The 24,173-nt window shown below is 41.5% G+C and overlaps 2 protein-coding genes across 6 annotated transcripts in view; one reads left to right on the top strand and one right to left on the bottom strand.

Moving 5' to 3' along the window:
* The window catches only part of anapc2 (anaphase promoting complex subunit 2), a 32,881-nt gene extending 12,440 nt beyond the window's left edge, over nucleotides 1-20,441 (bottom strand). The window contains exons 1-6 of the mRNA XM_052037108.1: nucleotides 20,179-20,441; nucleotides 17,615-18,213; nucleotides 11,674-11,806; nucleotides 5,408-5,585; nucleotides 4,941-5,060; nucleotides 1,862-1,979 (exon numbers count right to left, since the gene is read on the bottom strand). Coding sequence (XP_051893068.1) covers nucleotides 1,862-1,979; nucleotides 4,941-5,060; nucleotides 5,408-5,585; nucleotides 11,674-11,806; nucleotides 17,615-18,213; nucleotides 20,179-20,343 — 1,313 coding nt within the window. The 5' untranslated portion in view covers nucleotides 20,344-20,441. The remainder of the gene's footprint in view (nucleotides 1-1,861; nucleotides 1,980-4,940; nucleotides 5,061-5,407; nucleotides 5,586-11,673; nucleotides 11,807-17,614; nucleotides 18,214-20,178) is intronic.
* Nucleotides 20,442-20,544: 103 nt separating this feature from the next.
* The window catches only part of hdhd3 (haloacid dehalogenase-like hydrolase domain containing 3), a 49,198-nt gene continuing 45,569 nt past the window's right edge, over nucleotides 20,545-24,173 (top strand). For 4 of the 5 annotated variants that reach the window (XR_007958058.1, XR_007958057.1, XR_007958056.1 and 1 more), the window contains exon 1: nucleotides 20,563-20,701. The gene's annotated coding sequence lies outside the window, so the exon portion shown is untranslated. Of the gene's footprint in view, nucleotides 20,702-24,173 lie in introns of all 5 variants that reach the window. The other variant, XM_052037109.1, reaches the window with a different exon arrangement.

Genomic DNA, 24,173 nt, shown 5'->3' with positions numbered 1-24,173 from the left:
TGCCTTCAAAATACCTTGGGGAAGAAAATTTCCCATTCTGACACAAGAACATCGGAAATAGTTGGCCATTCAGCACCTTATGCCTGCTCCACTTTTCAATAAGGTCACAGCTGATTTGTACTTTAGTACCACTTTCCTGAACTAACCTCATAATCCATTGATTTCCTTATCCTTATGGCCTAAATGAGAGTCCAGACCCAGCAATATGAATTTATGAAAAATAAATAGTATTTGATTAATCTATTGCTGTTCTTCAAGAATGAATCTAGTCAAATAGATGAGGGGGAAAATCAATGGATGCAGTGTATTTGGATTTTAAAAGACTTTCACACAGGAATAAAAGGATCCTTCCCAGGTTTGCAGGCTGTGACTTGTGGGGAGCAAAGGAATTGGAGTTGGGACCCAGGTATTCACAATTTGTATCAATGACTTAGCTGAGGAAAACAAATGTTGTATTTCCATGTTTGCTGCTGACACAAAACTAAGCAAGAATTCAAGTAGGGATCAGGATGCAAAGAGGCTTCATGACAATAAGGACAGGTTGAGTGAGTGGGCAACAATATGGCTGATGAAGGACAATCTGGAAAAACACATTAACCACAGAGGTAGCCATAATACTGCTGCGTATTCTTTAGGGACCTGGATATTCTTGTACACATCACTGAAAGGTAATGTGCAGGTGCAGTTAGAGAGGCAAGGCAAATTGAATAACGTTTTACAACTATAATACAGGGCCTTGGTAAAGCCACACCAGGGGTGTTCTGTACAATTTAGGTTTCTTTACCAAAAAGACCATACTTCCCGTGGAATACAGCAAAGATTCCCATATTTTCATTTTCCCTTACAGCATGGGAAGCTACTTGGCCCACTGGGTCCACAGCAACTCTCAGAGCAATCCCATCAATCCCACTCGCCAGCTTATTTCCCTGAAACCTATCTCACATACCCATCAACTCCCTTCCAATTCTCCTACCACTTTTTCACACCAGGGATAATTTACTGTAGCCAATTAACAATAATCAGCACATCTATAAGAGAAATCAAGATACATGGAGATAAGTCAGGAAAATGATGTTTGAGGGAAGGATCAGCCATGATCTTGTTGAACAGCACAGCAGGTTCAAGTGGCTAAATAGCCCACTCCTGCTCTTATTTTTTGTTTATATTCTGACACTCATTTCTCAAACTGTTGGTTCTTCCTCCACCTTGGTCAGCATGGACCAGATGGGCCGAAGGGCCTGCTTCTGCGCTGTATAACCCCATAAATTGTTATCCACATTACAAAAGAAAGGAAACCTCCAAACTAGCAGCTTGCATTGGTGCAAAAATTAGCTAGACTTTCAAGTAAAACATTCCCCCCATAATAAAAACTCCATCAGCAAAGTAATACATCCCACCTGAACTCCAAACCTTGAGGATATTGTGCATTAATGCACACCATCTGAAGATGCACTTTTCTAATCACACCTTGTTGATAACTTCTTTGTAACCCAACAGCAACTGTGACATAAATTTGCTCATCAACAAGCATAAATGAAGCAGAGTGAGAAAAGTCAAAAAAAGTCAGCCAAGTTTATTTTTCATATGCACAAGTACATGTATGCACAGGTGCAATGAAAGACTTACCTACAGCAGCACCACAGGCACATAATATCAGATAAGCAGCATTCACAAGAAAACCATAAATTATCCACAATTTTTATAAGAAAGAACACAACTAGAACAAAAAAAAAAGCCCATTGTAGTGCAAAATGATCAAAGTGGTGATAGTGTTGCTATACTGAGGTGGTGATTAGGGAAACAGCAAACTCAGTAAAACAACACAATGCTATTCATTGTAACTACAGTTGCAACACTCTACCTCAGATACTTGCGTACTGGCTCGCATACCACTTCCAAAATAACCATGGATGGGTCCAACTCACGAAGGGCTTTGATGGCAGAAATGTACAATGTTATCACATCAGCAGTATTCACTCCTAAATAAAGGAATGTTATCCATTAACTGTTGAATATTAACTTATATACATTTGACCAAACAGCAAAATAAAGCAAAAATTTAGCTTGTGACACAAATTTAGCTTGGAAATCATGTCTAGAGTTTCTATTTCTAGTGATTTTTATCAATACCCTCGAATGGATGTTATTTTTGCCACACCTGAACCCTGCTCCCTTTCATTATTTTAAAGGTGTCATTCAAATTAAATGGGATAGCTCGCTTCTAGTAATGGAATCAAAGCCTCCTTCTTTCACACCACTCTAAACTACCCATTTAATCCTCTGATCTGTTCAACACTATGCCAATTGCACAAGGTTCAGGTAACAAAACCAAAACATTTACCTTGGAGGTTGTTTTAAAAGCTTGTTTGTAGCCATTGGAAGTCTCTCAGCAGTACCTCTTTCCTATTTCTACCTAGGCAGCTGGCTCCTACATGGAGAAAAGCAATTGTATTCTCCCCAGCCACAAGAAAGTGTTTTTAAAAGTGTCTCAGGGAGGGACTGCAGCCTTCAGGAGTGGTTAAGGGCAAAGAGAATAGAAATGATCTCCCTGTCAATACAATCCCCACCACTAACAACCTACTTTTTGTTCCTTCTATTTGACTGAGTTCCTGTACTGTGAAGTCTTGGTCAGATTGCCCTTCATATCTAGTTTTCATTCACAACCACTCAAGCACCAATTTCCCCATGACCACATGCTCTGGTGCTCCCCCCACGTCCTAATGAGCTGGTAGGTTAATTAGCCAATGTAATTAACAACTCTGTATGGCTGAATGGTAGAATCTGCATGGAGTTGATGGGGATGTGGGGAGAATAAAATGGGAGATTAGTGTAAATGGGTGCTTGATCGTCAGAGCAAACAAGTGGGCCAGAGGGGCTGTTTCTGGGCCATGACTCTAGATAAAGGCCAAGTTCCTGTGTGACTACATCCTGGGCTCTCACACCTGTCTGACCGGTGGTGATAGAAACATTAAAAAGGAATATAAATGGACCATTTGGTCCTGCTCCACCAATCAGCATAATCACAGCTAATCATTCACTTCAGTACCTTGTTCCCTCTTCTCCATATTGCTTGATCCTTTTGGCATTAAGTAGTACATTCACCTCTTTGATTACATTTAATACTTTGGTCTCCACTGCCTTCTGTGGTAGAGAAATCCACAGAATCATCACCCTATGGGCGAAACGTCAGTTTGAAATGGAATACCCCTAGTTCTGAACATACCAGCCATTGGGAACATCTCAGCCATTGGGAACATCTTCCCTGTGTCTCATACTGTTAGAATTTATAGACTGCTACGAGTTCCCCTCTCAGTCTTCCATGCTCCAGTGACTACAGGCCTGAACAACCCAACCTTTCCTCATACATCAGTCTAATAAACCTTTGTTGCACTCCAAATACAGCAAGAACATTCTTCTTTGGACAAGATCAAAATTGCATACAAGTGCAGATGAGGTGTCACCAAGGCACTGTATATCTGCAGAAAGACATCCTTACCCCTGTACTCAGATCCTCCTGCAACGATGGCCAACATAACAGTTGCCTTCCTACACGTTTGCCGTATTGAAACATTTTTCAGGCTCTGGTGTACAAGGAGACCTGGGTGTAGTTGCACCTACCCTTCTCGCCATCCATCAACATTCAGAAAATGTAGCAAAATTCTAATAACCCACTATCCAATTTTTCAGAAATCCTAGTGGTTCAATATCTGGCTCACTGGATGATGTTTCAGACACACCCAATAAATTCACCTTTTCCTGAGCTCCCTATAAACTCACCATGTTCACTGGAGAAGTGATTATACTACTGTGTAACATCTAAAAAAGTGAATTAAAAATATGTTTAGGGGATTAATAGAAGTAATATCCAATAGCTCAGAGAATATGCCAACCTGCTAACACCAAAATCCTGATCTGCCAGATTATCAGAGTTTTACTGAAATATCTTTATTTTCAGATCCAAGGTGCATAACCTCACATCTATCCCTGCTAAGCTGCATCTGCCATGTTTTTGTCCATTCACGCAACATGTCTACATTACACTGGAACCTCTTTGCATCATCCTCACAGTTCCCCAACCTCCAGGGTCTTCAAATACCTACATGCTGTAATCTCAATACATCACAGTCCCTGCCTTCCCTTGTTTTGGTTATTTAATTAACTGTGTTCCCAACCAATTGATATTTGTTTTTAAATTACTTTTTCTGAATGTTGATTAATCTATATTACATAAATATTAGAAACACTTTAAAAACCTCCAATACTTTAAGCACCAGACAAACTTTGAGTACTTACTCCTGGAAGCTAATGTGAACCACAAGTTATGGAGGTACAAAGTATCACTTCCTTCTCTCCATCTGACCAAATCCCTGACTGTAGCACTATTAAAGTCGCACCCCTTTCAAGTTCACTCAGTTAGATGACCCTCTAAAATTCTGATGGCCAGAAAGCATTTCTTTTGCCACTTTCACAATTTAATGTACCCTAACAGCATTTAATAAAATGACCTTTAATTAGCAAAACAGAATGACTAGAGAATTAACTCCTACTTAGGCAGCCTTTTAACCACTCATTGTCTCAATTCTTTTTACATTATGGGAACTAACATACGTCTCCAAACACTTTTATGGAAAGGGTGTCATCTCTATTTCACAATCACATTTCTGAAATTTTCATGGTTGAAAATGCCTTTTTAGAACAATGCATGAAGACAGAATATACTGTTGGTTTCTTGCCAGTCACCTGGGTGACAGAACAGAAAATAACCCTAACCATAACATTCCAAAACAACTCAATTAAAATTTTCTGTTGCTTTGTATCAGAGTACTAGACATTGAGAATAACAAATGATTGGTTTGAATGTGAACAACAATAAGCACAGTATTCTCAAACTCTGCTCATGTTATATTGTACACCTCAGAATGCACATAATGAACAGATACCTGGATGGAGAAGCCTGGTCTCAAGGGCCATTTTCAGTGATGAAAGCAATTGCTGTCTCTGGTTGGTCCTTTCAAGACAAACTTTCAGGTCCTGTAGTGCAGCCTTGGATTCTGGGAAGTCTACAGTTCAAAGTAAAACAAAGATTAGCAACTTCCAAGGAAAACATTGTTCAATATTACAATACCTGGCTCACAATATTAAAATGTGATGCCTGAATCCCAACAGTTCTTTCTTTCATTGGCTCTACGGGAGGGGAAGCAGCAAAGAAATTGTGATCTAGTAACCACACAGCAACTGGAAGAAATACTTTATATTTTTGCAGCACGATGCCGGCATCTGCCTCTCCCGAAATAATCCAGTACAAATCCAGATGTAAACCAAAAACATTGAAGTCACTGAAAATTTAAAAATGGGTTGAAACACAAGTTCCTCTTAAATTAGGAAAGGCGTAATTGTTTCCTCTTGCCTCGAATGATGCTGAAGAGTTCCTCAATCCTCATGTTAGCATAAACTTGATAGAGGAAAAACTGCAGATGTATTCTCCAGCGTTGCAGTGTGTTGCTTGTCTGAGGAGAAGCTGATTTAATGCTGGCCTTCTGCAGGAACACCATGCTCAGCCAACAAATGACCTTTGACTCCAACCACTATTCAGAAAGAGAGAACACCAGCTATCAGTTGAAGATCTTCACTCCTTCATTTGCCTGCATTTAGTCTGTGACAAAGCAATGGCACTCATCACTAACCCTGAAGAAACCTGTCCACATAGATCTACTGCTAGAAATGCTTGAGATACTCAAAGTCAGACAGCTTATGGAGTGAGGAACCGTTATAGTTTCATATTGATAATGTTTTGAAAGAACCTATGCTATAATGATCACTTCTGATTAAGGAATTCCATCACTTTTTAACCACTTCAGAATGCAGATGCAAGATCGCAATTCTGAAATGAGAACACAGGAACAGGAATGGGCCATTCAGCCCCTCAAACCTGACCTAACATTTAATGACTTCATTGTTTAACTACATCCTAATTCAATTTAACTGGATACCCATTCATACCTTTGGCAAGGAAATATCTATCAAGCTCAATGTAAAATTATTAATTTGGATAGAACTACATAGTTGTGTGAAGTGCGTTTCTTAATTTCTCTCCTAAATACCTTATGTCCCAGGCTCCCAATAGAGGAAAAACATTTCCTTATCTCTATTACCCTTTCAAAATCCATAGACTTTAATATATTACAGGAATACAAGCATAGCTTAGGTAATCCCTCTTTATAATTTAATTCTTGAAGCCCTTGTAGCTTTCTGGTGAACTTACACAGGGTTTCTTTTATAGTTTTAAGAGTCACACGTGATAGGCTGGTCAAAAAGGTAAAAGCTCATGGAATCCAAGGAAGAATGGCAATTGGATCCAAAGTTGGCTTGGTAGCAGGAAGCAAAGGGTTATGATTAACGGGTGTTTTCATGCCTGGAAGGTTATTATGAATGAGATTCTATAGGACTTGGTACCAAGTCCATTGCTTTCAAGACACATGTCAAATTAGACTCGAGTGTAAGGGCCACAATAGAGAAGTTTGCCAATTATAGAAAAATTGGATGCATAGTTGACAGTGAGGAAGAAAACATTTGACTGCAGCAAAACTTGGATGGTCTGATCAGTTGGGCAAAAAGATAGCCAACAGAATTTAATGCAGAGAAGTCCACATGCTATAGTGGGCTACAAAATGAAGTCAGGCAGTATCACTGGCAATAACACATCCCTCCCGATGAGCTCAATGCATTCTATGTATGTTTCGAACAGAAGTTCAGTGAAATGACACCACCTGCCCAACAGCCTCTGATGCACCTGTACCCACAGTCACCGTGTCCTCAGATCCCGCACGGATCGGCTGGCAGGGGTATTTGCAGACATCTTTAACTTTTCCCTATCCCAATCTGAGGTTCCCACCTGCTTTAAGACCACTATCATCCCAGTGTCAAAGAAAAATAAGATAACCTGCTTTAATGACTATGGCTGGGTGGCTCCAACATCAGTCATCATGATGAAGTGCTTTGACAAGCTGGTTACAGCACACATCAACTCCAGCCTCGCTTACAACCTTGACCTCCAGCAATTCGCCTACTGCCAAAACAGGTCCATGGCAGGTACCATCTCCCTGGCCCTACACTCATCTCTAGGGCATGTGGATAACAAAGACACCTATGTCAGGCTCCTATTTATTGACTATAACTCTGCCTTCATTACCATAATTCCAAGCAAACTCATCTCCGAACTTCTAGACCTAGGATTCTCCACCTCGCTCTGCAATTGGATCTTTAACTTCCTGACCAACAAACCACAAACGTTAAGGATAGGCAGCAATATCTCCTGCATGATTACCCTCAACACTGGTGCCCTGCAAGGCTCTGTCCTCAGCCCCTTACTTTACTCCCTATACACTCACAACAGATTCTGCTCTAACTCCATTTAGAAGTTTGCAGATGGGGCCGGATCTGAAACAATGACAAGACAGAGTACAGGAAGGAGATAGAGAGCCTAGTGGCATGGTGTCAAGACAACAACCTGTTCCTCAATGCCAGCAAACCAAAAGAACTGGTCATTGACTTCAGGAAGTGAGGCAGAGTACACGGCTCCATCTGTATCAATGGTGATGAGGTGGACATGTTTGAAAGCTTCAAGTTCCTAGGTATAAACATCACCAACAATTTGACCAGATCCAGTCACATGGATGCTATGGCCAAGAAATCACACCAGCACCTCTATTTCATCAGGAGGCTAAAGAAATTTGGCATGTCCCCGATGACTGTTTTTTTACAAATGCACCATAGAGAGCATCCTGTTCAAATGCACCACAGCTTGGTATGGCAGCTGCTATGCCCAAACCCGCATGAGATTGCAGAGAGTTGTGAACACAGCCCAGACCATCACACAAACCAGCCTCCCCTCCATTGACTGTCTACACTTCCCACTGTCTCGGGAAAGCAGTCAGCATAATCAAGGACCCCTCCCACCCCAGTCATTTTCTCTTCTTCCCCCCACCCATCGGGCAGAAGATACAAAAGCTTGAGAACGTACCACCAGACTCAAAGGCAGCTTATACCCCGCTGTTATGAGACCGTTGAACGGACCTCTTATGCGCTAAAGATGAACTCTCGATCTCTCAATCTACCTCATCAAGGTCTTTGCACTTCATTTGTCCACCTGCACTGCACTTTCTCTGTAACAGTAACACTATATTCTGCATTCTGTGTTTTTTAAATCCCTTTTGTACTACCTCGATGTACTTATGAATGGAATGATATGTCTGGATGGCACACAAACAAAAGCTTTTCACTGTATCTCAGTACATGTGACAAGAATAAAAAATAATTACCATTTATAAGGAAAGAGTTGATGGTTTGGGACTATGTTCTTTGGAACAGAGACTGACCAGAGATAACCAAATTGTAAAATCACATGGAGCCTCCATAAGAGTAAAACAAAAGGACCAAAATAAAAATCACAGCATAGATATTTAAAATAATTTGTATGTCTAGTGAGGGATGAAGGGAAAAAAATTCACCTTTCGGATGACAGGGATCTGGAACTTACTGACAGAGCACAAGAGGCAGAACCCCTCATTGAGCTTAAATGGTACTTGGACCGTTCACTTAGAATCATGACCTGCAGAACCATGTAACAACCGTTGGAAGGTAGGATTGGGTCACGTGGCTCTTTTCCACAAGGCACACACGTGACGGGCTGCACGGTCTCCCCCTATGTTTAAAATATTATACGATCCTTGCTTATAATCAGCTGCTGCTGGGCACGAGAGTCTGGCTCCAAGTACTGCAGCTTTCAATCTTCCTTTAAGGGCAAGTATCCACTTTAGAAGCAATGCTGGATCTATAATGGATGAAAGATCATTAATGAAGCAGCTGAAGATGGTTAGGCCGAAGAAATTCTTACAGCAGTGTTCTGGGATAAGATGACTGACCTCCAATAACCAAAAGCATGTTCCTTCCTATGAGATATGACTCCAGCCAGGAGGGTTTTCTCCTCAGTTCCCATTGCCTTCATGGGCTCGTTGACATCACACATAATCAATTGCTGCCCTACCTTAGCTCAAAAATTCAGCGGTCTTGTCTATGTTTCAGCCTTAGCACTCAGTACTGTTCAAAGCCCAAGCTAAACACCGTAAAGCATGTTACTGATGAGAAAGTGTCACTTGATAGCCCGGTCCACAATACCTTCCATCACCTTACCAACGACTGTGAGCCAACTAATAGGATAGTGATTGGCTGAGTTTACCCATCTTTTTACTCCAAATGGGAAACCTTTCACATTGTCAGGTAGATGACAGTGGTGTAGCTGCACTACAAAAGCTTGGGCAGAGCTGCCACTTGTTCTGCAGTGCTAAGTCTTCAGCATCACAGTAGGATGTTATCCACCCCAGTGCTCTCAGCTTTTTCATAGCATCAACATGCAGTGAACCGACTCAGCTAAACAAATGACTTCTGTAATGATGAGTCCTCAGAAGAAAACAGAAATCGATCAAACAATCAGCATCTCTGGCTGAAATTTTCAAATACTTCAACCTTGTCTTTAGCACTCGGGTGCTGGGCACTGCCATCATTAAGGATGGAGATGTTCTTAAAGATTTTTTCTCCTATTAACTGTTCATTAATCACTATTCACAACTGGATGTGACAGGACTGCAGAGCTTTGATCAGAGTTGTTTTAAGAACATGCTGTTTTTGCTGTTTAGTTTCTCCAAATTAACAGCTCATTTTAGGTATTCCACCAGTGCATGTCCTTCTACACTCCTTACTGAACCAATATTGATCACTTGGCTTGACTGCAATAGTAGAGTGAAGTTAGTTTACGGTGGAACAATTCTGCTGCTTCTGAAAGTCCACTACGCTTCTCAGATGCCCAGTTTCGAGCTGCCAGATCTGTTCTGTTCTGCATCTATAAATTGACCAAATTGATTCGTATCCAGTGAGGGGACAATAAGCTGACTGGGCCTGTACTCTACTGCAAGACAACCATCTCCAGCAAATGACTAGAGAGCTTGAGTTATAAGGAGAGGTTCGAAGGCTGGGACATTTTCCTCCTGGAGTGTGGGAGACAAAGCGGTGACCATATATAGGTGTATAAAATCAAGAGGGGAACAAGTAAGGTGGATAGTCACAGTCTTTTTCCCAGGGCAGGGAGTCTAAAACTAGAAGGCATAGATTTCAAGTGAGAGGAGAAAAATTTAAGACCATTCACATAGAGGGTGGTGGGTATATGGAATGAACTACCAGTGAAGGCTGTAGAGGTGGGTACAATTACGATGTTTAAAAGACAGGTACATGGATAGAAAAGGCCTAGAGGGAAATAGGCCAAACGCAGGCAAATGGGACCAGCTCAGGTAGACATCTTGGTCGGAATGGACGAGCTGGGCCAAAGGGCCCATTTCCGTGCTGTATAACTCTACGAAGTGAGAGTCTAACTGCCTTCCCCTGATATTCAATGGCATTATCATTGGCAAGTAGACCACCACTGACATCCTGAGGAATTACCATCAACAATAAGCTCAATAGGTCCCGCCACATAAATTCTGTGGCTACAAAGACCAAGTCAAAGGATCAGCATCCAGCAACGAGAAAGTCACCTCCTAGTACGCCAAAGCCCTTCCTCCATCTGCAAGACACAACTTGCGAGAGAACACTCTCCACTTGTCCGGATGAAAGCTGTTCCAACAACATTCATGATACGCAACCCCATCCAGGAAAACCAGCCCACTTGATTAGCTCTTCAGCCGGGCTACTCCAATAGTACCTCCTAACACAACTACCTCTACTACAAGCTAATGGGCCAATACTACCTTAGACTTAGTAAAGTAATTGTCCAATAGTTAGTGTGTGCCTCGCATCCTTGCCTTGGTACGCCAGGTGGCCTCAGGTCCCTGGTTGTGCAAAAGAGAGTTATGCTCTCAAGAACTTTTCTCGCTTTGGTTGACTGCACACTGTCTGCAAACTATCTCTACCTGCCCATCATTTTAACCCTCACTTTACTACCACATCCACAAATTAATGCTCTTCCCTGTTCAGGACTAGTTTGGAGGCTGAATCTCATAACAAAAGGTTAAAATGGTTCTGAACCATGAACTCAGATTCATGTTTTTTTTAAATACCTTAGTGGTCTTTCTGCAATGAAAGCCAAGTCCCAAAGCTCTCTTCACTTTTCCTTGTTCTATTATGAGGCACAGAGGTTACAGGCCTGCAAAACAGCCACACTGCCTCATCCCTTGCTAACTACAGGAAGATATGTTACAACTCTGAATAAATACAGCACTGGAAATATGCAGGTTGTCAGCATCTGAAACTGTTACACCATTCTGAGAGATGATTCCATCTGTTTTTTTTTAAAATGGTGCGGAAGTTTGGCAAGGCAACAGGTGTTGTTTGTTGTCAGATTTCTAACTTCCATTCTTCCTCTGTCAAACCTATTACAATGCTCTGCATGCCACTGCTCACCGTGTGACGTCCAAATCTACACATCCATCTAGGATCTTGGCTACAGTGATCATTTGGGCCAAGACAAAAGATCTACAGAGACAAATTTGCTGATAATTACCAATATTGATATATTAGCAGTCACCAATATCTTTTGAACCTGAAATTATCCGTTATAACACTTTATCATCCAGTTTTTAAGCAGGTAAAATCAAAAGATGCAAAATCAAAAAGAAGCTCAATTACCTCCTCAAGCTGAGACAGAAAGGAATTTTCATACTCTCCACGACACAATCTGCCCACGTGCTCCTCTATCATCTTGTGCAGGATGGTGGTGATGGCATCAGCACTGATGCGTTCCAATAGGTTCAGTGAGTGTCTGACAAAAGCAAATAGGTAACATTAAACGTAGCAAAACTGGTGCTAATGAGAATATCTAGGTTATGCACCATTAGTACAACAGTTCCACAGCTCCAGGGACTTGGGTTCAATCCTGACATCATATACTATCTCTGTGAAGTTTGCATGTTCTTCTGGTGACTGCATGAGTTTCCTCAGGACACTCTGGTATCTTTCCACGTTCCAACTATGCGAATCATAAATTCAGAATTACACAGCACGGAAACAAGCCCTTTGGCCCAACTCATCTGTGCCAACTAAGATGCTTATCGAAGCTAATCCCATTTACCTGCATTTGGGCAAATACCCCTCTAAACCGTTCCTATCCATGTACCTGTCCAAAGTTTTTTTTTCCAATGCTGTAATTGTAGCTGCCTCTACCACTCCTCAGGCAGCTCATTCTAAATACCCACCACCCTCTATGTGGAAACACTTGCCCCTTCCTTTAAATCTTTCCACTCTAACCCATAGACTTCCCAATCCTGGGGAAAACAAACTATGGCTATCTACCGTATCCATGTCGCTCATTATTTTATAAACGTTTAAAAAGTCAGCCTCAGCCTCCTTTACTCCAGGGCAAAACAGTTCCAGTCTATCCAATTTCTCCTTGTAACTCAAGCCCTCCAGTCCAGGCAACATTCTTGAGAATCCTTTCGGCATCCTCTCCAGCTTAATCACATCCTTCCTATAGCATGGTGACCAGAACTGAACAGAATACTCCCAGGGTGCTGCCACTTTAATTGGCTACTCTAAATTACCTCTTTAGTGTAGGTAACCACAAAAAGAATGAAAGAAAGAGGAGTGATGGACATATGTGAGAGAGAATAAGTCACAGGGACCCAAAGAAAGGAGGAAGACGAGGAGGGGCAATGGGACTGACAAGATTGTTCCCCCAGAAGCCAGCATGGACCCAAGAGGCCAAATAGCCTCCTTCCTTTTGCAAGTACAAGATAATTTACTAAAGTATCCACCAAACGTTAGCTCTCACTAAATGTTTACATTAAGGAGGCATACAAAGATTGAGGCATTCACATGTATGATAAAATGCTAATTAAACTTACATTTTATTAGCTGCCTGGAAGATGGCACAACAATGATTTGCTAACATCAAATGCCACTCTTGCTAAGAAACAGAATACCTCCCAAACCCATTAGCATCTAAAAGTGCAAAAGCAGCAGGTACATGGGAGCAATCACCAACAATTTGCACATTTAACTATGCAAATTTCTTTGCCACTGGGCCAAAATCCTGCAGTTCCCCATCCAGTAACCTCTGAGGAATTAGGCATTGACAATACATTAAAACTCCAATAATCCACTGTCCCACTGTTCAGAAATCCCGATGGTTCTGCATCTGGCTCAACCGGTACTGATTTCTGCACTCCCCTGACACAATGGGACCGTGGTTCGCACTTACCAAGGCTCTGGTTCCTGCACTCCCTTTAAATTTACCAGGTTCACAGGAAAACCTATTACATTACCACATAACATCTAAAAAAAATGCCTTAAAAGTGAATTGGGGTATCAATAAAAATAACATCCAACAAGCTGGAAAATCTGCTAGTCCAGCACCAAAGTTCCAAATGGAGTTTTACTGTACACAGTGGTCTTTTAAGCAATGCCCATATCCTGTACGTCAGCAGTACTGGCATGATAAGACTGATAATCCAAAACACTTCTGAGGGCCATTCATGCAAAATCCCAAACTTTGATGCATCTTCACTACCACCATTCTGACTGCATTTTGACACAAGACTCCTTTTGGAGTTCAGTTGCACTGCATCAATTTCCTGTAATTTCTTATCAGTTACACTGGGAAATCTGCCTATGAAGCTCTGCCAGGCTTGTGTCTCAAATGCTTTCATTATTATTGATTCGTTAAAACTATTTTAATTTTTAAATAGTGTGACTGAGTACACTTCTGAACCCTCTAATAATATTTTCTCTCTAATAACTGAATATCAACCATATTTGAAATAGAATCCAATTTCAACACAGACAGTTGCTGGTTAAGACCCCAGTGATGCTTGAACTGCACCATTTTGGTTAAGGTGAGGAATATATAAACTAGAGATAAAGAAGACAGCACTATTTGCAAGGAACAGACTGGGTAGACCACATTTTCCTTTTATAATGACGTTACCAAGCTATTATTGTGACTGGTGAAACTCAATGCACATTAATTTTAAAGAATAATCAGCCTCTGCATCTTTTCTGAGATTGTGACCCATGATCTCCACAACTTGATGATGAAGAAATATATCTTTTCCCAAACTTCAAAATTATGAACTTACATGGACAATAATGGGATGTATTAGATGTTCAACATAATAGCCACCAACTGTCTTTTGTGATGGGTAGTAAAAAGATAGTCACAATAGTCAATCAGGATTACCCTTGGTGGTTAAATAAATCTATCCACATTAGAACAATACTGGTTGAACACAGATTAATACAGGGCTTCATTTTGTTTCAGTCACATGATAGGACAAACTGATCAATGATTAATCAGAACTAATTTTCAGAAATTACAGAATGTACATGACAGAAAGAAGTCATTCAGCTTAATAAGTTCACTGTGCTTACATTCCATGTAAGCCTACTCAAAAAAAAATCAAATCCTAACATTTCTTCCTCATGCTTGCGTAGCCTACTCTTAAAAAGAAATACATTTTATTCACTTCAGCTGACCCCACAATAGCAAATTTCACTTGTCCTCAATTCCCTGAAATATTATTAATGACAGGTGAGATGGTAGCCTACCATTTTTTGTAATTTTACAATTCATGGAAATTCTATAGCATTTCAATTAATATAAACATGAGCACTTATATTTGTGAGTACAACAATATTTTTGGTATTTCACAATTGCCACAAAAGGCAGGTTTTGGTTAATTATCATGCAACAAGTCTTACCAATTTTAATAATAGTGTGAAAGTGCAATTAAGGAAAATGTAGATTTTTTTTCCCCCTCCTCTTGGTAGTCATTAGCTTGTCTTTAGATTTTTTTTAAACAGACCTTGGTAATCCTCACAATGTTTTAGTGTGTTTCCCCCAACATTATAAGTGACAAAACCTCTTAAACCAGAGTAATCTTTTGAATTCTCCTGAAGTTTTCAATCTACGAACATAAACACTTAATATTTTGCTCCTCGTTTTGTCCAAAATCTCAACTAGGTCCCAAGTCCAAGGAGATCCAAGAGAATTTCTGTTCATTTGAAATGGAGCACTCCCCTTTGTCAAGAATTAAATGAATACTTCTCATCTGTATTCACCAAACATAAGGACACTGCAGTTGGAGAATTCAGGCAGGTAGATGACAACATTCTAGAACAAGTTACCATTAAAAAGGAGGTATTAGATATCTTAGCCAGTTTAAAAGTGGGTTAAATCCCCAAGGCCTAATGAGATGTATCCCAAAATGGTATGGGAGGCAAGGAGGATATTGCCAGTGCTCTGACTGAAATTTTTAAATCTTCACTGGCCACCAGGTGAGGTGTCAGATGACTGGATAACAGCAAATGTTTATTCAAGAAGGGCAGCAGGGATATTACAGGCCTGCAAATCCAACAATGGTAGGGAAGCAATTGGAGACAATCCTGAGGGACAGGATTAATCTACACCTGGAAAAGCAGGAATTAATCAAAGATAGACTCGCAACATTTAAGTATTTGCAAAGGCCGCTAGAATTGTCAAGACATAGAAGGCAACAGTCAAGTACTGGAATAGGGATTAGTATAGATGGATATTCAATAATTGGCATGGAGATGGTGGGCAGAAGGGCATGTTTCCATGCTTTATCTCTTAAGTGTTTTTTAAGGTTCACAAAGACTGTTTACTGTTTAAAATTATTAGTCACTGGATCTCACCAATCTCATCAATAATAGTTTAAAAAAACAATTAAAAAGCAAAATGATTGGTGACCAGTGTTGTTCCGCAGGGATGTCTTCTGGGACCACTGCTCTTTGTGATTTTTATAAATGACTTGGATGAGGGAGGATGGGTTAGTAAGTTTGCTGATGATACAAAGGTTGGTGGTGTTGTGGATAGTGTAGAGGATGCTGTAGATTACAACAGGATATTGATAGAATGCAGAGCTGGGCTGAGAAGTGGCAGATGGAGTTCAACCCAGAAAATTGTGAAGTGATACACTTCAGGAGAATGAATTTGAAGGCAGAATACAAGGTTAATGGCAGGACTCTTAGCAGTGTGGAGGAACAGAGGGATCTTGGGGTCCACGTCCATAGATCCCTCAAGGTTGCCGCACAGGTCGATAGGGTTGTTAAGAAGGCGTATGGTGTGTTGGCCTTCATTAGTCGGGGTATTGAATTCAAGGTAACGTTGCAGCTCTATAAAACTCTGGTTAGACAACACTTGGAGTATTGTGTTCAGTTCTGGTCGCCTCATTATAGGAAGGATGTGGAAGCTTTAGAGAGGGTGCAGAGGAGATTTACCAGGATGTTGCCTGGATTGGAGAGCATGTTTTATGAGGATAGGTTGAGCGAGCTAGGGCTTCTCTCTTTGGAGAGAAGGACGACGAGAGATGACTTGATAGAGGTGTACAAGATGATAAGAGGCATAGATTGAGTGGACAGTCAGAGACTATTTCCCAAGGTGACAATGGCTAACACAAGGGAGCATAATTTTTAGGTGACTGGAGGAAGATATAAGGGGGATGTCAGGGGTAAGTTTTTTTTAAACACAGTAGTGGGTGCATAGAACGCACTGTCAGCAGAGTTTGTGGGGGCAGATACATCAGAGACATTTTAGAGACTCTTAGATAGACACATGAATGATAGAGAACGGAGGGCTATGTGGGAGGGAAGGGTTAGATAGATCTTGTAGCAGGATAAAATGTCGGCACGACATTGTGGGCCGAAGGGCCTGTACTGTGCTGTGATATTCTATGTATTAATTTAATGAAGGGTTGAAATGACAGAAGTGGTACTCTCTCCTTTCACTAGAATGTCATGGTTTCAAATCCCACCCCAGAGATCTGAACACAAAATCAGATGACATTTCCAGTATAATTCAGTGGGATTTTCATACCGTTGGATTTGTGACCTTCCAGATGAAATATTAAGACCCCAAGTGGGCAAAGATTTATAGACTATTTTCCAACCTATAGGGTGCATCAGCAAATAATAGTTTCTATTATTTTTCCCCCAAAGTGTTTGACTGCTATAAAATGCTAGATTAACACCATAACCTTAGTTACTTTTGCCAGCAAATGCCTTAGCACCTATAATCCAGTATTTCTGAAAGTACCAAAGAATACATCTGTTCAATTGACTAATTATACACTCACCCAACTTTTCAAATTACAATTTTAAGATACTCCTTGGAAACATAACATGTTGCTTTGCTACCGGCAAAACATACACAATTCATCACACGCTATCCTTCACAGTTCTCACCCACATCCTGTCTACTAGTCAAGACCTGGCAACAGGAAATCCACCAATAGTGGAAAACTGCAAGCATTGAGGAGAAATACCACGCTTAAAAATCTAGGAATTATTCAAGCAATCAGACCGAGCATTGAACTTTTCTCCTATGTAAAACATCTCAAATGGCACAGAAGCACAATGTTTTGTAATCCTCTGAAAACTCCGTTGGAACTATTACATTTTCACATTATTTATCTTGCTCACATTATTCCCATCATATACAATATCTACATTAGAATAACAATGATTTATATCCATCCATTGTGCAGGTTTTTGTTTACCAAAGGGAGCAACTGGCAAACTGTTTAAGTGGTGGATTAAAAACTACGGTACCTACAATATATGATTGACTTGTGTGAACTGTTCCATTGCAGTGCCACACCAGCAGTTCTCTTTCTCTGAACAGCAGCCTGCACATGTCATCAGTTCCATTTCATCCACAGTTCCTTCATCATCTTCTTCACTCAAACTATCTCTATTCCGCAGACTCTTGTCACGGTGTACATAGATACTGAAAGCACGAGTATAAAACTCATGTATAATCTCCTGGAAGGGTTGAACACTCGAGAAGAATAACACAGCTTTAACCATGTTGCAGACTTTGTCCCTTAGTGTTCCAGGTCCTACAGTGTTAATCAGTCCTTCTTCATGCCAAATCTCCAAATACTTCAGGCTACGTAGATATGGTGCTAGCCTTTGATTTAACATACAAAAAGCATCGTGCAGGAGCTTCGAGCGCTGTTGTTCTGTCACCATGTTCTCCCTTTGTGTAAGGAAGTCCCAGAACTCTGCTGCAACCTTCCCCTGAAGCTCTACCTGCAGCACCTCCATGAACCATTCCACGAGCACCGTGTGCAAACCGTAGCCTCGCAAAATTTCCAATGCAGCTCGTAGTTCATCCTCCAGAAATTCATGACTTTCCAATCCAGAAGCTTCCTGAAAAACAAGTTTAAACACCATGAACTCAGTTTCATTGCACTTCCTCAAAAAACAATTAGAACCACATCAGGCAAAGTGAACCAAATAATTTTGCAATGCAATGACTATTAATTGAATCTTAAAGGCAGGCAATTGAAACACAGCTTAATCAAATAAGTGGCATAAGGGAGAAAATACAGTGAAACTCCATTAATCCAGCATGCTTGGAACTTGGGTAGTGCCGGACTGACAGATTTTCAGTACTTCTGGATGCCATTCGTATCAATGCTCCAACACACTTTTAATTCACTTTCTCAAGAAAAATATTAGAGTAGTATAATAATTTTTCCAGTGAACATAGAATAGTACAGGCCCTTGGGCCCACGATGCTGTGCCAATCTATATAAACACCTGCTCCTTCGTTAATCCAACCCTTCCCTCCTACACACCCCATATCCCTCCATTTTTCTTTCATCCATGTGCCTATCTAAGAGTCTTTTAAATTTCCCTATTGTATCAGCCTCTACCACTACCCCCGGCACTGCGTTCCAGGCACTCACTGCTCTCTGTGTAAAAGACCTACCTCTGATATCTGCCCCTAAACTTTCCTCCTCTGACCTCAAACTAATGTCCTCTGGTATTGGGCATTGCCACCCTAGGGAAAGGTGCTGGCTGTCCACTATCTATGCCCCTCATAATCTTATAAACCTCTGCCAAGTCGACTCTCATCCTGCATTGCTCCAAAGAGAAAAGCCCAGCTCACTCAACCTTTCCTCATAAGACATGTTCTCTAATACAGGCAACATCCTGGTAAATCTCCTCTGCACCCTCTCTACAGCTTCCACATCCTTTCTATTATGAGGTGACCAGAACTGAACACAATACTCCAAGTGTAGTCTAACCAGAGTTTTACAGAGCTGCAACATTACCTTGCAGCTCTTGAACTCAATCCTGCGACTAAAAGGCCAGCACACCATATGCCTTCTTAACTACCCTATCAACTTGCAAGGCAACTTTGAGGGATCTATGGACTTGGACACCAAGATCCCTCTGTTCCTCCACTGCTAAGAATCCTGTTAACCTTGTACTCCACCTTCAAGTTCATTCTTCCAAAATGTATCACTTCACACTCTTCCAGATTGAACTCTATCGACCATTTCTCCACCCAACTCTGCATCCTGTCTATATCCCATTGTAACCTACAACAAATTTCTACACTATCCACAACACCTCCAATCTTCGTGTCATCTGCAAACTTACTAAGCCATCCCTCCACTTCCTCATCCAAGTCATTTATAAAAAGCACAAAGAGCAGGGGTCCCAGAACAGATCCCTGTAGAACACCACTAGTCAACAACCTCCAGTCACAATACTCTCCCTCTACTACCACCCTCTACCTTATGTGGGCAAGTCAATTCCGAATCCATGCAACGAAGTCTCCATGGATCCCATGCCTCGTGACCTGGTGAGTTAAAGTGAGCATGGAAAACAGGACTCCGCTGACTTTGATGGTGCAGAGAAACCACAGCCCAGTGAGCCAAGCGCCAAACCATCAGGATTTCCAATGGGATAGTGGGTTACCACAATTTTGCTGTGCATTCAGCTTCTTGCAGTCAACACAATCAAGAGTGGATTAATATGAACGGAATTATCATAAAAGGTCGTCTCTTAATTGATAAAATATACTATCATATACATAATAACGAAAGAGATAAAAATAATAACATTTCACCCGATGGGAAACACTCCATCCCAGCCTCCTCTCCATGCCACTCCTCATCCAGCACCATACGCCCTCCCTCTTTCATTCCACTGCTTCCTTTCTTCCCTCCTTCGCTTCAGCTCCATCCACCTCCTCCTCTTGTCCCTCCACCCGTCCCTCCATCCCTGGGACGGACTATGTGTGTGTCTCTCTCTCCTACTTACCCTACCCTGCCCCACCCTGCCCCAGTAGGCGAGCTCCTCAGTTGCTGGGCATCATACCATTCCGAGGGAGCCGGGTCCCAGACCGACGCTCAGCCGGGTCCAGGCGGCTGACAAACCCAGTTCCCGCGCTCCGCGACCTCCCGCCGCCATTGCTCGCCGCCTCCAGCCGCGCATGCGCACCAACCACGCAACCCGCAGGCTCGAAGGAGGCGCAATGCGCATGTGTGAAAATTTAAACACTTTGGCTTTTTCAAACTGTCCTGATTACTCGTCTGTCAGCAAAGCCCGTCGCAAAGCGGTTCCGAATCAGCCTGGGGGCAAGTAACCGGGAGGGGGGGACTTTCTGAGAGACGATATCATGATGAAAAGCAGCGGCGAAGAGCTGTACGTCAAATCAATGCGACTTCAGGTCGCAGGCTGATGACGGCGGGCGGGGCGGCGGTTGGTTGTTGCCGGGAGACGGCTGGCGGGAGCGGCGCGGGCACCGGGGCGGCGGGAACGGGGAGACAGCGGCCCGGAGCCGCTGCCATGACCCAGCAGGGGGCTGCGCTGCAGACATACAACAACGAACTGGTCAAATGTAAGTGGGATGAGGAGGTGGGACGGGTTGGGGCGGGGAAACAACGTAATGGATAGAATCAGCTATTCGGCCTCGTTTCCTCGGGTAATATGATCTTTTACCTCGTGATGGAGGGTGGTGTAAATATCCCAAAGGTAACAAGTGGGCAATTTTCAAATAGCGCGGAAAAACTTCTAACAATCCCGATCACGAGGAAAATGTAATGCGATCACTGGCTTCCAACATAGGTTTTAAAGTTTTCTAAGCTCACTGGGTTCCGGGGGATACCAGTGGCTTGGAAAACCTCAATTTATGCTATTGACCAATCAATGAAAATATTAAAAAAAACGGCGGATGCTAGAATAAAACAAATTGCTGGAAACATCAGCAGATCAGGCAGTGTTTTTGGGTTGGGAGGCTGTGTCTGGTGGGGGCTGCAGGGATCAGTCTGTTCACAGCCTTTATCAATAATTTGACTGAGGAAATCAAGTGCAATATATCTAAGCTTGCTTATAATACAAAACTTGGAGGCTGTATTGGTCATGAGGAGGATGCAGATAGGCTTTGGAGGAATTAAACTGGACAAGTGAATGGGCAAGAATGTGCTAGATGGAGTAATTGCAAGGTAATCCATTTTAGTAAAAAAGGAATATTGCATATTTACAAAAGGCGAGATTGTAAGGTGTTATGTTCAGAGGGATCTGCATGTACTTGCACATGAATTTTGAATGCTAACTTGCAGGTTCAGTAAATAACTAGAAAGCCAAATGTAAACAATTGTATTGGAAGATATGAGTAACACCTTGCTCGATGATATAGGTCCCTGGTGAGTCTGCATCTGGAATATTGTGTAAGGTCTTGTCACTGTATCTAAGAAGGATATGTTTGTAATCGAATGAGTGCAACAAAGGTTCACTATACTGTTTCCCGGTATGGTGGATTTGTTGTGAAAGGAGCGATTAAGGTCTGTATTCATTTGGGTGATGTTATTGAAATTACCATATTATTCATAGGGCTTGATAAGTTAGATTTAAGGGTTCACATTTCCTCTGGCTGGGCTGTCTGGAACCAAGGGGTCGCTGACCATATTCAAGCCATAGATCAATAGATTCTTAGCTAATAAAGGAATCTAGGGAAATGGTTTAGTGCAGGAAACTAGCACCAAAGGGTCAGCCAAGACCTTATTGAGTAGGCTGAATGGCTTTCTATAGTATTTCATATATTTCACCACTGAATTCTTGTTGTCCACTAAACATCAATGCTTTCTGTTCAGCTAAACCAGTTCTTTACCAACAGCAATTATATTTTTTTTATTTCTATTTGGGCTGCCAGGACTGTTCTGGAGTTTGTAGGAATTAAAGGGTTATCCACTGGAATAACCGTGTTCAAAAACTGAGGACACAAATCACCTGTAAGATAAAATTAAATGTGCATTCTTTTATATATCCCTGCAACCTTCCGTGGTGCCTGCACTCCTCCGTGTAAGATTTTATGATCATCTGCAAACTTCATTGCTCCATTTGGCTTCTGGTGTCACAACCAAGCTCTCTTCCTCAATCTCCTTTTCATTTTTTTAAAGCATATGCTAGAAACACTCTTGAACAGGTTTTTGGTAACCTGTCCTAATACGTCCTTATCTGTGTCTTGTCACGAACGAGCAACAAAAGAAACACACCGAGTCATGATTCGGTATTAAAAACTATTTTATTAATCACTACTTATGATAATACGAAAAATAGAAGTAAAAATGTTAGTATGTTAGAAATTTAAAAATATTAAACCTTGAACATTAACCCCTAAAACTAAACTCTTCGTGTGTGTGCGTGGCAAAGTCCCAAACTCCAAGTCCAGGAATGGTTCTTAAAGTTCAGTTCCGCAAGCCATAAGGTGAAACATGAGCAAAAACTTCTTCAACAACCACCGTTGTCTGAAGATAAGACGTAGATGTAGAGAATCATAGAGAGTAATTACGAAATCCAAATGTTCCACGATGGAACCCAAACGACACTTCAGCGTTTACTCGGTAGTGACTTCCTCACCCCGAAAAGCATCCGAATCGTGGTCGTCCACACAAATACCTGTTTCCTTCTACAGGTCAGCAACAAAGTGAACTCCACCGGATTACTTCCAATTTCCATACATGGATTTCTGTGGCAGACACAGTTATTGTTTCTCATCCATCGATAGAGAACACTAGCAGGCTGGTGTCTGTCTGTCTCTCTCTCTCTCTCTCTCTCTCTCTCTTTTCTTCTTCTGACTTCTTCAACAACATCATTACGTCCTTTATCTTCTATTGACGTAAGCACACACACACACACAAACTCTATCTTAAAGGGACATTCACTGAGTCCGTAACAGTCTGCATTACCTAAAAAAATACTTTATGACCTTTGATGACTTTAAAGGTACTGTAGAAATACATGTTGTTATAGTTATGTTGAAAGCAAGGTGATGGGTATGACCCAGTACTAGAGATGTTGACTTGGGGCCAGGGAGATGATGATAACATTGGTTGCCTATCCTGCCAATGGAACAGAAACATTTTGCAGGAGGTAGTTCTCCATAGTGCCTGCTGTAAGTTGTCCATGCCTCTGATGCATACAGGAGGGTGGAGAACCCTACAGACTGGGATCTAGCAAGGCACTGATATCACACCAACCCTTTCCCCAATGATATTTACTGACTGGAGTGGATATAATCTACACTATGAGGGGAAATATTCAACATTTGTCTCTTCCACAACAGGACCAAGATCATACCAATTTCAGTCAATGAGTTACAACGTGCAGGCAATTGTTGCAAATGTGGACACTTGGTGACCGAACACCAAACTATCATTGATTCCTTCCCTGAACTGTATGAGAGGATGGGCCTTCCACTAAACATCCATTTCCAATAAACCAGCACAGCTTTAGACCTGAGAAAAGTACGTTCTAAGACCTCAAATCTAGCACCAATGTTACAGTCAGCTGAGTTGCAGATGTGAATTTCAGAGAGGAAGTCTAGATGTTGCTGTGTTCCTTTACAATCTTCCCTCCATCTGCTCCTCACCCTGAGATACGGTATTGAAATCCATGCAAGGAAGTGACATGGTGGTAAATATTTGCTGGTTACCCACACAACTTGCGAGAAACATGTAGGGCTGGTGCAAAACAGTATTTGTGGCTATGAAGGTTTTACTTTTATAAGTGTGCAGTTCACATTAAATTTTTATTTCAGATTTGAAAGAAGGTAAATTTAATATTCTGTCTCTCTTTTTCAATACTATCTTTCTGTCCCTCTTTGTAAATGATTTTACATAAAATTAATTGTATTAATTCCAATTTCAGATGATAGGTGTGCCAATGATAACTCTGTAATTTGTTTCACTAAAGAGCCAAGCCATTACGTGTCCAGTTCACGCATTGTATGTAGAGGTTGCAAAGCTGCTTCAGACACCCAGTAACGTCAGTGGTGTTGAAAAGTACACAAAATATCTGTCCCCATCTCATGA

The sequence above is a fragment of the Pristis pectinata genome, chromosome 23, assembly GCF_009764475.1.
Source record: "Pristis pectinata isolate sPriPec2 chromosome 23, sPriPec2.1.pri, whole genome shotgun sequence".
NCBI lineage: Eukaryota > Metazoa > Chordata > Chondrichthyes > Rhinopristiformes > Pristidae > Pristis > Pristis pectinata.
This window is presented reverse-complemented; position numbering and strand designations above follow the sequence as displayed.